At 54.9% G+C, this 14,125-nt stretch overlaps 1 protein-coding gene across 10 annotated transcripts in view; it reads right to left on the reverse strand.

Annotated features, from left to right (window-relative positions):
* DLGAP4 (DLG associated protein 4) overlaps nt 1-14,125 on the reverse strand; it is an 85,015-nt gene that overhangs the window by 25,483 nt on the left and 45,407 nt on the right. For 4 of the 10 annotated variants that reach the window (XM_059898783.1, XM_059898781.1, XM_059898780.1 and 1 more), the window contains 3 exons: nt 4,252-4,613; nt 1,692-1,780; nt 748-1,160 (listed from right to left, as the gene is read on the reverse strand). In XM_059898783.1, the coding sequence (XP_059754766.1) occupies nt 748-1,160; nt 1,692-1,780; nt 4,252-4,613 (864 nt within the window). The other 6 variants (XM_059898786.1, XM_059898785.1, XM_059898787.1 and 3 more) reach the window with 6 other exon arrangements.

Consider the following 14,125-nt stretch of genomic DNA (forward strand, 5'->3'; position numbering starts at 1 on the left):
ACTGTCCTTCCTGCACGGTCTGTGAACGGGAGCCATCTAGGGGCTGGAGCTTCCCAGGGGCCTGCCTCCAAACCACCCCTCCCCTGTATCAAACACCTGTGAATCTAGGCTCCCTACATATTTCTAGCTCTTTCTAGAACTATTTTCTAACTTCTTGGGGGTATTTTTGGAAACAGGCATGGTATAGACAGAAGCCTAAGTGGGAAAGTAGATGACTTCTGTCTAACCCATTCATAGTTCTTCACACCCTGCTGAGGTTCACAGTTAGATCCCTGGTGCTGAGGTCCAGTTAGATCCCTGGTGCTTGGCACGCAGTAGGTGCTCAATAAGGAGCCACCAAAGGCATAATTATGGTGCCAACTTTCTGTGTCCGGCACTTCGTCGGGCCCTGAACATGCACTGCCGCATCAGAGGGTAGGATAATCTCCATGTTATAGGTAAGGAAACTGAGGCTCAAGGAACCTGCCCAAGGTCACTTCACTAGTAAGGGAAGAGCTGGGATTCAAAGCCGGGGGCTGCTGACCCCACAGCCGGTGCAACTAGCAGCTGCTGCCGTAAATCCTTTCTGGAAAAAGGTTTGGTTAGGTCGGTGGATGGATGGAAGAAAGGAAAGAATGAGAGTAAGGGGTGGAATCACAACCGACCCAGGAAGAGAACCTAAGAACCCCCCACCCCCACCTCGGAGGCTGGGGCTGGCACCCGCACCCCTCCCGCCCCGCCCCCCCGGGCCGGCCTCACAGCGCCCACCTTCTTCAGAGAGGCTGTTCTCTTTGGTCTCCTTGTCCATCTGGCAGCACCAGCCTTCCAGCCGCTCCGTTTCTGCCTGAAGCAGCTTCAAGAACCAGTAGCCGTCCCGGCGGCAGGCCCCTGGCTGTGCTGGCTCCGCGGGGGAGCTGGAGGACGTCTCCAGCCAGGGGTCGGGCGGGGGCAGCGAGGATGCCTCTAAGGCAGGGTCGCTGTCTTCTCCATAGGAGAGGTTGCGCTTGATCTGGGCAATCCTGGGGGTCTGCCTGGGGCCGGCATCGATGCTGATGGAGTCGGGGTGTGGGGTGCAGTCCGGGAGGCTCCTCTCAGATGACTTACAGCTCGAGTCGTTGGCATCCTGGGTATCCGAGTCGGTGTCCCGTCGGGAGGACATGCTGTGAGAGGGGGCGCTGCTTCTGTGGGTGCGGGGTGGAGTGGGGTGGGGACAGGAAGGGGTGAGTCACCCAGAGGGCCAGAGACCAGAGGCCACCCCGACCCGGACACACGGGAGACAGAGAAACGGATGCATCGTCTGCTCACCATGCGCCTGAAGCGGGTCCCACAGCCCCCGTCTCATTCTCTGCTCAGCCCCCGCCCCGCCCCGCCCACACGCACACGCACACGCACACACAGACAAGGTCATAAGGTTGCCTGTTCACTGCACTGGGGCCAGGACGCCCACCAACGCCAGGGTGCCGGGCCACGTCTCCGCCCGGCCTCGGCCCCCGTGGCTGATTAATCTCACAGAGCAAGCGCTCGTTGAGCACACCCGCCCGCCCAGCCTCCCACACCTGGGCCACCGCCCGCACCCCAAACCCAGCTCGGTTACTAGAAATCCAGCAAGGAGAAGTGGGTTAGGGAGAGCAGGAGGAGAAGGCGCAGGAGAGGGGAGAGCAGAGGGAGGGAGAGGAGAGGGGAGAGGCAGCCAACACCTCGGTGCCACTTACCGCCAGTCGTCCTCTACCTGAACCCCGATGGACTGGAATTTGGTAGCGGGACTGGGCTCCTCTTTTGGCACTGGCTGAATGCAGTCAACCTTATTGAAGGACAACGACAGCAACGGCACGGAGACAAAGACAAAAATAAAGAACAAACACCACACTTGCTGCTGAAATTCACATTAGTGGGACGACGCAAACGGACGTGTGGACAGACAGACACGAGGCATGCGGACACTGCACGTGGGCCTGAGGCCGGACCAGGTTAAGCCGGGCACTGCTCATTCGCGCGGAGGCGGGCGGGCAGGTGGGTGGGAGGTGGGATGGGGTGGAGATGACTGGCTTTCCCTACTCTGAGGAGGGTGCCATCACATCGATCGCTTTGGGTCCGTTGTCCTCCGAGAGGTGGGAATCGTTCCTTCTAGTCCTCTCCTTCACACGCATCAGAGAGAAGAAAAAAAAAAGGACAACGAAAGAGAAAGAAAACACACACACACAAAGCCACAGCCGTTATCTGGAGTAGTTGAAGCGGGGCTGTCTCGAGGCAAAGATCACTCCCCCAACCCTGCAGCTGAAGGGCAGGCTGGAGGCGCCTGCACTAAGGGCAAACCTTGGACAGTTCTGGATTTGAAAGCTGCCACCAAGGCAAGAGCCGGCCAAGTCGCTGGGCCCTATGGGATGCCAGCCCTGGGCCTCGATCACACTTCGCTGAGGTTACCTTCAGCACTGGGTGGGCCAGGGGAGCCACGTGCAAAGCTGGCACTCTTTCTCTATACCAGTGATGCCCTGGGCCTACCTTTTTTTCCGGGACACAGGTACGTGGCCACGGAGCAGCCAGGTCAGCCCCTCCGCCACCACTCATGAATGAAGGAGAACACACACTTGACCCAGGGCTCGAGGCGCCAAGGGGTGGGACGAGAGTTGTAGGGGTGTCCTTGGAAATTGGAGACTCTCGTCTCCTGGCTTCACAGAGGCCAGGGAGGCTTTCCCGGGCAGGGGCTGAGCACCAGGCTTCTCCTTGCCATGGGGGTGCAGCTGCACTTCTCCTTCAGCCAGAGCCAGCTCAGAGGATGCAGCATCACCGGGTCTCAAGAAGCTGCCTGGAGAGCATGGAGTGGGGGTGGGGTGAGCCCGGGGGAGAAGCCTGGATGGGCCCAAGAGCCAGAATACTCAGCCCTGCGTGAACTTCTGAGTGAAAGGATCAGGGTGAGTCTAACTCTCTCTCAGGTCTTCTGGAAAGATAAGAACATCCGGTTTGGCCAAGGAGAGGGTGGGGCTGCCCAAACAAAGACCCTGAGACTAGACTATTTTCTGTATTCCTTAGAATCTCTCCTGAGAGCTGTACAGGACAGGGGCTGGACCCCTTATGAAGGAGCCCAGAAAACAGAATAGTCTCCTGGCTGACTTTCTTCTTGTATATGTGCCAAAATTTTTCCTCTCCAAGAGGCAAGTGCAAGAAATCGGCCAGTGAGCCGTCTCTGGTCCATTCTGCCCCCCTTTGAGTCCCATGTTCCTTCTGTAATTTTGGTGCTTTGTCATCTACTTGGCCATGCCCAACTGCGCAGGGGTGGCTGGGGAAACGGAGATCCTGTCCAATCTAAGCCACAATGCTCACCACCTGGACCTCCTTGATCGCCCTCTGGGTTTGGAGGGGCTCTGCCTCCCCCAAGCTCTTAGCTCACTGTAGCTGTCCTCCCTCCCTGCCCTGAATGTGCTCCACTGTAGTCTGGATTTAGAGCAACTCTTGAAAGCTGCAAGGCAGGGCCCAAGTTTCCCCCGCTCAGCTAACAGCAGACAGATTACTGATGTCAGGTGCATGCAGGAGGTGCAATGAAGCAGTGGAGGGGAAGCTGGCGCACCCTGCCCTGCTGTGTGCCCTGGCCATGGGCGCACAGTGAGCCTGGCTTCCTGAAGGGTCTGCTGGCTTTGGCCACTTGGTCCCAGGGAATTATCTGCCTGGATCCTTTCTCACAGAGGAATGCATTGGGACCGACATCCCACTTCTCAATCTGACATGGGCCTGGCACCTCAAGCAACCTACCTGTCCCCAAGGCCCGAGAGGGCTCTGGGCAAAGTTCCCCTTGAGCAACCCCCAAGGCTCCAGGGCCCTGAGTGCTGGGCCCCTGGCCCTCGGCGTCTACGCTCCACGCTGCTCCCACCGCCAGGCGGGGCTGTGGCCTCCGCACCAGAGCTGACCTTGGATCAGAGAACTGTTAGGCCAGTCCCGCCTCCCACGCTCGGCTGCCAGGGCAGAGGGTGGAGTGAACAGACAGACAGTGGACAGGCAAACAGTGGACAGGAGATGGCTGGCTGAGTGTAACTACATTCACTGGGACAACCCATCGCTGGAGCAGGGACACCTGCCCACAGCTGCAGAGCCTGCAGCATGTTTGGGCGAACGTGAGGAAGACGTGGCTATGGGTGGAATTTGGTCTGGCCACTTGGGGCCGACCCCCCAAAATAGACAAACCACCTTTGCCAGGAGACCTAGTGGGCCTCCACCAGATGTAATTACACGCAGGCAGGTGCACGGCGTGGGCCGAGGACAGAGTGCGAAAGGGGCCCCTACTTGTATTCCTATAGATGACAGTTTCCTTTTGGGAATGGCCTCAGGGTGGGATTCGGAGCTGGTCAGCGTCCCTTGTTCGCTCTTCAAAGCTGCATGTTTTGGGGGTGGCTCAGGGGCCTCGGGGGCTGGGGTGACTCCGCCCCGTGTCACACTGGGCGGTCGGGTACTGCTGTCCAGGCTGTCCGACGAGTTGCTCAGGCCGGACTGGCTCGTCACTTCGCTCTTGTGGTCCTGGCTGTCCAGGTAGGTGTCCTGGGCAGACTCGGTGCTGCTCTGGACCGTGACGGAGATGAACGGCTTCGATGTGGTGCGTGGAGGGACCGGTGGCGGGGTCTTCTTATACGCCACTAGGCATGATGAACCTGCAGATGGGTGAGAGGAGGGCAGGGGAGAAGGTGAGGCCCCAGCCCTCTCGAGCCCCTTTCAGGGCTGAGGCCCTACCTGACCCGACCCTAGCTCTGGCCTCGGTGAGGATTTCTGGAGCAGGAGAATGGGGGTCAGACACAGCAATGACCAAGACAGACAGACACAGGCCCTGCCCACCTTCATGCTGAGCCAAGGCCAAGTCTAGTGCGGGAGGCCCACATGGACCAAACACACCCTCCACCTGAGTCCCACACAAAGGTCTTATCCATCCGGGGCATGGGCTGGATGGTGACAGCAGAGTGACGGTCAGGACAGCTAAGGAATGGTTAACCTCACTTGTCCTCAAGCTCACCGAGAGACCTACCACTCCCCTGCCCAGGTCTTTTCCTCCTACCCTACCTTCCCTCCACCCTTGTTTCCTCTGCCTGGATGCCCTCTCCCTGTCTGGTCAGAGACCAACACATCTTTCAGGGCTCAGAAGTCCTTCCCCACATCTTGCCATTCCCACCCCACCCCTCACCTTGTTATGTGAAAACCCCACACACCAGTCTACCTCCCCTAAGACTCCATCACGCCCGGTCAGACTCTCTGTTCTCCACCAAGATTCAGGGAACCAGGACCCGCCACGGGTGGGAGTTGGTGTCTCAGAGTCCCGTTCTGAATCTGGCCCAGGGCTGGCCCACAGCTGGCTTCATAAACGCTGAACTTTTTGTTCTGAAACAGGAGGTGCTTTTCAAACAGCAGTAGCTACTTGCTGTGAGGGGCTGGGTCACATCCAGCGGCTTTTCTCAGCATCTTAACTCCAACTGCCCTTTCCCCAGTGAGGACTGAAACGAGCCTCTCCCCAGGTGAGGCCCGGGCCGGAAGAGGAGCCAGAGGAGTGGCTTTAAGCCTTGCCTTCAAGGGACTGCCAATCACAGTGATGGTGATGGCTTAATGGAAACCCTCAAAATGAGGCCCAGTGCCACAGGGGCAGTGACACGGCACAGCAGAATCCATTCATCTGCTCCCGTGAGATATCACTACACAAACATCAGAATGACCAAAATAAAAACTGGTGACAACACCAAATGTTGGCGAGGATATGGAAAAATGGAATCACTCATTCACAGCTGGTGGGAATATACAATGATACAACCATGGAAAACTAAACGTGCAATTACCATACAACCCAACAAGTGCACCTTGGGCATTTATCCCATAGAAATTATAACACATTCACAAAAAACTTATACAGGAATGTTCATGGCAGCTTTATTTGATATAGGCCAAAAGTGGAAACAAGCTCACCGAGAGACCTACCACTCAATGGGTGAATGGCTGCGGTGCACCCACCACGGAACCCCACTCAGAAACAAAAAGAAATGAACCACTGATACAAGCAACTACTTGGAGGAATCTCAAGTGAATTACGCCGAGGGAAAAAGCAATCTCAAAAAGTTACAAACCACATGATTCTACTTATAAAGCATTCTTGAAATGACCTAATTATAGAGATGGGAACAGATTAGTGGTTGGTGGGGAGACCAGGGGGAGAGAGTGATGGGGAGGCTGGAGGGACTTGGTTATACAAGGGCGACAGGGAGGACCCCAGTGTGTACAAAGTGATGGGAGTTCTATATCTTGACTGTGGTGGTGGATTCATGAACCTACACATGCAATGAAACTGCATCAAACTAAATACACCACAGGTGATACAAGTGAAAATGGTGAAATCTGAGTAAGATTGGTGGGTTGTACCTATGTCAATATTCGGGTTATGATAATTAAACTACAGTTTTGCAAGATTTTACCATTGAGGGAAACTGGATAAAGGGTACACAGGATCCCTCTGTATTATTTCCTACAACTGTATGTAAATTATATACAATTACCTAACAATAAAAAATGTAATATAAAAAGCCCATCCGTCTGTTCACCTGATAGACGTGTATTAAGCCAGGCCCTGTACTGGGGTCCAGGAAAGCTGGAGCCCCCATCAGCAGAGAAACAGCCGTGACACAAGTGATTCAACAGCAATAGAGGCCACAGCAGAAAAGCCCAGGAGCTGGGAGCCGTGTCTTGTGCTTGACCTAGTCTAGGTGACTAAGTGCTCTGGGAGCTCAGAGCCAAGAGCACTGTTCCTCCTCTGTTCAAAATTTCCCAGTTCTGCTCAGGGATCCCCCCAGACAGACACACCCACAGTCTCTGACTCCCCAACCCAAGAAGGGTGGTGCAGGGGCAGGAGGGGGGGCTTCAGTCTGCAGGAGGACCCTCCAGGGCCCTGCCCTGTGGAAGGGGACAGGCCTACTCTGGAAGATGAGCTCCTGTGTTCAGCTGGTTGTGAGGCACAGGCTGACAGCCGGAAGCTGGGCCGCTTACTGAGCTGTGCTCAGCAGCTTTATGACTTTGTAATTTACACCTCACGGTGACTCTGTGAGGTGGGGATATGATTATGCCCACTTTACAGATGTGGCACGCGAGGCTCAGAAAGTTAGATAACTTGCCCAGAGTTGCCAGCAGCAAGTGGCAACCACATCTGTACAGCTGCACAGCCCACCACACTCCACTCCCCGGGCCTCAGGCCCCCCCCTGCTTGCTGGGCTGGGGCTGCAAGTGTCTGAGGCTTTCACTGACCACTGTGCCCCTCGGCATCCTGCTGGACTCTGGAGCCAGTGTGCAGGGGCACACCCAAGCTGAGACCTGACTGCTGGAGGAGGAGGGGCCTAGACTAAAGGCAGAGGCCTGGCTTCCGGGCCCTGACAATGCCTCACCAAAGCCCCTGTCCGCCAGTGAACTTTTTAGTACCTTTATCTGTTCAGTGGGGGTGGAGGAGTTCTAACAGCACACCGTATTCACATAGCTCTTGACTAACTCAAAGCATTTTCCCATTTATGCTCATTTAAGGGTAAGTATGGAGGCTGCCCTCACTGTGACTGAAAGGGAGACTCCTGCTAGGAATCCCTCCATCCCCATTGCCTGAAATTCTACCATTTGAGAGTCATTCCTTTGGTAGTGAGGATCCAAAAGCCAGAAGGCAGCAGAGAACCAGACAAGCCTGAGTTCAGACCCCAGCTCTGTCATATACCAGTTGTGTGCCCACAGGGAGTGATTACATAGGCTACATCACAGAGGTCAAGGCTCAGACAGCCCAGTGCTGGCATGGCTCTGACTAGTTTCTGGTACAGAGGGAGACAGGCCTGGAGGACAGGGGGTGAGCCAAAATTTTACCACTCCCCAGCCACTGGTGGGGAGGCTGGACTGATTCTCTGACCAGCCAGGGGCAGTCTCCCCCAAGAGCTGGACACGTAGAGCAGCCCATTGAAGGCCATGACCACCAGAGCCCAGCAGAGAGACAACTCATTGGGGATTTCAGGATTTGTTTGTTTGGTTGGCCTAAATATCCCAAGGAAGCTTCAGTGGAGTCTTCTGCCCCAGATTAGAAAAGTGAAGCCCTAATCTCAAAATGTTTAAGGGGGGGAATATGCCCCTAACGGGGGTGGCAGTGAGCATGAGGACCCGGAACTGGGCTCTAAGCCTGGCGCAGGCCGTGTGACCCCAGTCAGGGTCCTTGTCCCCACCTGTGGTGGGGCTAACCCTGGCCTGGAGGAGTCAGTCTGTGCAGGGACCTGCCCCAGCCAGGAGATAATGGGACTGTCCAAGGGCCTGGACAGAGGACTGACCCTCCAGCCTCTCTCTCAGGGTTGTGTAGGCCAGAGTCCTGCTGACGCAGCCACTCATTAGAGAGAAAGTGAACTAGAGGGAGGCCAGGCCAGATGGCCTGTGAAAGAAGAAAAAGTGAACTCATCTTGGATTCTCTATGTCTCCTGGGGCACAGGTGACAGCCAGACAAGTGGTGTGACTAATGGAGAGGATCTCAGGGCATCTCTCAGCTGTGAGCACTGTCCCCCCCAGGGCAGGGGGATGGGGCCCGACTCTACAGGACAGCTCTCATTTCACAGGCGTGAAATGCCAAGAAATATAGGCCAACACCCCCCCCCCCCAGCCCCTTCCAACACAGCGATCCAGCCAGTCTGTGTTCCTCACGCCCACCACACTTCCTCCCACCTCGGGGCCTTTACATAAGCTGTTCTTTCTGCCTGGAAGGCTTCTCTCAGCACCTCACATGTTTCAAGTGTCACTTCCTCTAGGAGGCCTTCCCTGACTGCTCCCTACTCTCCCATCACCCAGGATCTCCATCAGAGCGCCCATCACATTTGTCATCAGCTCAGCGAGGCATTTACTTGCTGATGGTTACAGGCCTGAGGCGGCTGGGGGCTCTGTCTGTCTTGGCACAGCAGGTCGTGTCCCGGGCCCAGGGTAATATCTCAAGCATAGAAGGCTCTCCATAAATATTTGTTGAATAAGAAGAAGAACCTCATCATCGCTACAAAAACCCCTCGGTTGCCAAAAATCAAGATTTAGCCATAGTGAAGGCTCCCAGCACTTCAGAACCCAAGGTTCTAGTCCCATCTCAAATCTGGAGCCCTTCCTGCTTGGTCCCACCCACCCATCCCTACAGCCTCACCTCCCACCCTCCCACCCGCTCAGCATGCCCCTTCCAGCTTCACAGAACCCACACACCCTTCCCAAACACACCACACTCTTCAGGCGCCAAAGCCTTTGCACATGCACCGTTCCTGCCAGAACCCCTCTGCGCATCCTTCATGCCTCCCGTCCTCCGGCCAGTCCCTCCACTCTCAGCCCTTCCTGGCCCAGGCAGAGTCTGACCCTCTCCTCTGGAGCACTCAGGGCTGTGGCCAGGTCTCCGACTGAGCATGTGTCCCATGCGGGTCAGCAGCCGGTCCCCAGTCCAGAGGGTGCACAGCCATCATTTGCCAACTAAACCTTAGAAGGAAGCAAGTGCCCCCGAAACCCAAGATGTTGGCCCGGCCAGGATGTAACTGCAGTCCTCCCTGCCCTGGGGAGACATTCTATGTGCCACAATTTACACCAAAATGGCATATGGGTCCAACTCTTTGTCCATTCACTCTTGGAAAACTTTCAGATTTGTCCAGGAAGCTTGGGGGTGAACATCACTCCAGGGTGACTGTCTCCTCCAGCTGGTCCTTGTGCATATTTTTAAAGATCCTGAGTGAAACATCGCTGAGACACAGCATCGTCTGCACACTGCACAGCTGTGCCCGGGGGGCCGCGTGCTTCCCTGCCCTCACCTTGGCCATGCCGGCCCCTCACGCCAAGGCTCAGACAGAAGCTGGCTGTGTGATGCCACCTGCCCCCGGGCCCAGACATCCAGCCCAGCCTCCCTGCCCCACTGTGCACAAGTCCTTGCTTCTTCTAAGTAGAAGCTCCCTTTGTCTCATTTCCGCCTTCTGCCCTAGATTTTATCCTGCAAACTCTATTTTGCAGGTCAGAATGAATTTGTTTCCACATCTTGTTTTTTTAATGTCAAGGTGTACAAGATGGCCAATCAGAGCTTCAAGTGCTCAGAGTACTGGCTGTGGCTCCATTTCCCCAGCAGCCCCAGCATGCTAGCCTCCTGCAAGTGCCTTGGAGGCCCAGCCCAGTCCTCACGTCTGCTGGCTCCCAGGGGCCCGAGCTTGGCAGGGGTGCTGAAGGAGAAGTGGCCTAAACAGTGTAGGAGCCATGGCCGTAGGCTTTACATAAGAGGCAGCGGACCCATGCAAGACCCCACGTGAATGGAGCTGGCCTCAGAGCCAGAGCCCCCTAAAGTCCTCTGCTGGCTCTGCCCGGCTTGTCGGAGGAAGGGCTGAGAGCCTATAAGATCCCTCCTTCTCTCACCCGACAAGTAACCTGTCAAACCACGCAGCTAAATTGGGGAGCTAACTTGTGTGCTACGGTTAAAGCAGAACTCACGGCTCCCGCCCACCTAGCCTCAAATTCCTCCCTCCTTCCCTGTTTCTTCCCCCAAAGCAGGGGAAGCTGGGAGAGAATTCTAAGCAGCTAAGTCAGGATCAGGGACAGACTGACCTCTTAGAGCCACTTTCCTGCTGACGGCCCATGTGCCCTCTACTTTCCCCCTATGCCAGCCTGGAAGCCACCTCCCTCACTGTACCTTAAGAGTAACAACATCAAACTTCAATTTCAAATGCCAGCAAGACAGACTGGCAGCACGTCTTACCCCAGCATCCTCCTGGGGCTCCTCCCCACTGCCCACAACCAGGGGCTCCCTACCTGCCTCCCCATCCTTCCCTTCTCCCCCCACCTTGAGCCAGCCTCCCCTAGACGCCGCACACCGCTGCTTCCTGGCCCCTCACCCTCCTATCTTGCCTTTCCTGTCCCTCTTCCGCCCTGGCCAATGGGCCACTTGAGGAATCCAATCACGCCACTGCTTGGAAACCTTCCAATGGTGCCACCACCCACCCAGTGGAAGTAGAACAAGCCCTTCAGTGGGGGCACTCAGGGCTTCCAGAATCTGTACCTGCCTCGGACCCCAAAGTCCATAGGAGCCAAGAGGTTACAAAGATGTCTGGGAAAGACAAAGCCACAAAGCTCAGGGAGTCCGGCCACACCCTTGGAGCCCTGCCCAGAAGGGGTGCACTCAGGATGCCCTCCTGTTGGTATCAGTGCCAAAGTTAACAGTGCTACTGAGCAAGCACTCCATCTACACTCAGTCCTCATTCTTCATGATTCTGTATCTGCGAATTTGCCTACTTGCTAAGACTCATACTCGTGGGGCTTTTTTTGCGGCCACTTGCAGACATGAGCAGAACCTGAAAATCTGAGTTTCCCAACACACAGATTCCCAGCTGAGGCTGAACAAAGCAACACTGCCTTCTTGTTTCAGCTCATACTGTAAACAAGCACCCTTTTCCTGGTCTATTTAGTGCTGTGCTTTCACATTTTTGTGTGTTTTTTTGTTGGTGGTGATTTCTCTGCTTGAAATGGCCCCCAAGTATAGTGCTGAAGTGTTGTCCAGTGTTCCTAAGTGCAAGAAGGTTGTGATGTGCCTTCTGGAGAAAACACGTGTGTCAGATAAGCTTTGCTCAGGCTTGAGTTACGGTGCTGTCGGCCTAGATCAGTGTTAATAAATCAACAATATTAAATAAGGTATCTTTAACAGAAACCTTGGTGGTTTGTGCTGGTAGCGGGTGGAAACGCAGGGACTCTGCATTTCCCATAGGAGCAATGGTTCAGTATTCGATAATTCAGTGTTTGTGAGACATTATGGATGTAAGCACCGTGAATGACGAGAATGGATTGTACTTTGGCCAAATGAACCCTCAGAACAGATACGTGAGGTAGGTTTGTCATTGCCCTGTTTTCCAGGTGAGACTCAGAGAGGTGGGGAGACTCGCCCAAGCTCACCTTCTAGCCAGCCAGTGTTGGGGCCAGGGCTTGAACCCAGGCTGCCTGAAGCCTGACCCCTACCCTATGCCCCGCCCACCCACTGTGCCAACTCCGTAAGGGTCATGTATAGGCAACAGCCTTGAACATGTCAACTGTTTCACCCAGAAAATGGGGTGTGACTCCCAATGTGCTCTGAGTAGAATTCAAAGACGTGGCAGACATGAAGACGTTTGTAATCCTGGGGTGGCCCCTATGATTCCAGTTACCACAGTTTCTCGATGAAGGAGAGAGTGATCACCTTCTGGGGGACAGCTGGGGACCTTTCTGGAAGACATGAAGGTTGACTGGGTCTGGAAGGATGGACCTGAGTCACTGAGGGGCAAGGAAATGCAGGGCTTTCAGGTGGAGGGATGCTCCGAGCAAAGGAGCGGGGCAGCACAGCCCAAGGCATGGGAAGACACATTTGAGCAGGGCATGGCTCGGCAAAGTGGCATTTAGGTAATTTAGCTGGTGAAGGGAAGCCAGGGAGGCCTGAGAGAGAGCTGCCTCCTCTCCGACAGGGTCCGTGGCTTCCTGGGGCTGCTTGGACACTGGGAACGGTGGTATCTTCTTCCTGCCCACAGCATCCCTCACAAAGTCCCTCCAAACTGGCCTGCAGTCAGAGGATTTACAGCACGCAGATCTGACTGCAGCTGGAAGGGCATATCGCCTCCTATCTCAATAGCCCGGCACACCAGGCAGCTCTGCGTGAGGTGCCAAGGCCATCTCAAGCTGAGTGTGTCCAGAATGAATCTGAGCCTCTCCTCCCCGCCGTCGGCCTTGCTCTCCTAGAGAGGGGACCCCCATGCACTCCATTACACGCTCCAGAAGCCTGGGAAGTCCTGCCCCCTGCTTCCCAGGCCTCCCCCATCTATAAGGCTTTGCCCCTCCCCCACAAAAGCGCATGTCACAGAGCTGGGCTTCTCTCTACCCCACCACCCTGGTCTAGGTTTCCACTTTCTACCCTCTGGCCTCCCTGCTTTGTCGGTGACCCAACTCACCCACAATCACTCTCCAGAAAGCAGCCTGAGGAGTTTTTTAAAAGTACAAATTGGATTAATGCTTCCCTTTTCTAAAGCTTTTCAAAGGCTCCCCACTCCATGAAGTTGCCCACCTTGGCCTACTACAGGCACTGTCCCCTTCTCCAGCCTCAGTTCCTGCACTTCCCCCTTGTTGATTCCATTCCAGTCACACTGCTATTCCTCAAACACTCCAAGCATGCGCCGACCTCAGGGCCTGTGAACCTGCTGTTCCCTGTCTGAGATGATCCCCACCCCCACCTCTGCACACCTACTCCTTCCCATCCTGCTCTCATCTCTGCTTCCCACGCAGGTCTCGGCTCAGGGGTCATGTCCTCAATGAGGGCCTCCCAGACCACCCTGTCTAAAGTTGCTGTTCTTCCTTTGAGGATCCTGTTTATTTCATCGAGCACTGATCAACTTACTGGTTCACTTGTCTTTTGTCTCTCTCCCCTACCAGACAGAGATCCTGAGTATCTAATATAGATTCCTGAGGGTGGGGACCCTGAATACCTTATAGAATTAAGATGCTTTTCCAGCACCAGGCCTGATACATGGCTGGGCTCAGTAAGTATTTATTGAATGAATGAACAACCCCCTATTTAACAGTTGGGTAGACTGAAGCTCAGGGAAGACTGATTTACTCCTGACTCTGAGTCGGAATCTAACGGCCAGTGCGAGTGCTTTGAAAAGCTCCCTTCAGGTCAGCCCCCAACACACACACACACACACACACACACACACACACACACACACACACACACACACTATAGGAGCACAATCTGGTGGGAGGTAAAGCTTGGAGCAGCTCTGCTTGAAGTTCGGCAATGAAACTGTGGGAACGAGAGCTCAATAAACCCTAAGCACTGGGCATCAGAAACAGTTTGAAAAATAACCATTTCTGAAAGGTGGCAGAGAAAGAAAGTAAGCAGTGCTTCCGGCAACATCTTCCAGGCAAGGCATATCATATGTACAGATTTAAAAGAATCATGACTGAGTGAGTCCTGGGCCAGGTACTACTTTATTCCAGACACAGGCCTGGGAGGGGAGATAATCATCACTGATGTTTTATAGATGAGAGAACAGGCTTTTAGCTTTTAACAGTGGCCGCGCTCTGTGAGGCTGTGGTCGACTGTGTACCTTGCACAGGGTCTAATCCTTTCTGGGCCTTAGTTTCCCCAGCTAAGTGGGTTGGCCTT

The sequence above is a fragment of the Balaenoptera ricei genome, chromosome 15 (genome assembly GCF_028023285.1).
Source record: "Balaenoptera ricei isolate mBalRic1 chromosome 15, mBalRic1.hap2, whole genome shotgun sequence".
Classification (NCBI taxonomy): Eukaryota; Metazoa; Chordata; class Mammalia; order Artiodactyla; family Balaenopteridae; genus Balaenoptera; species Balaenoptera ricei.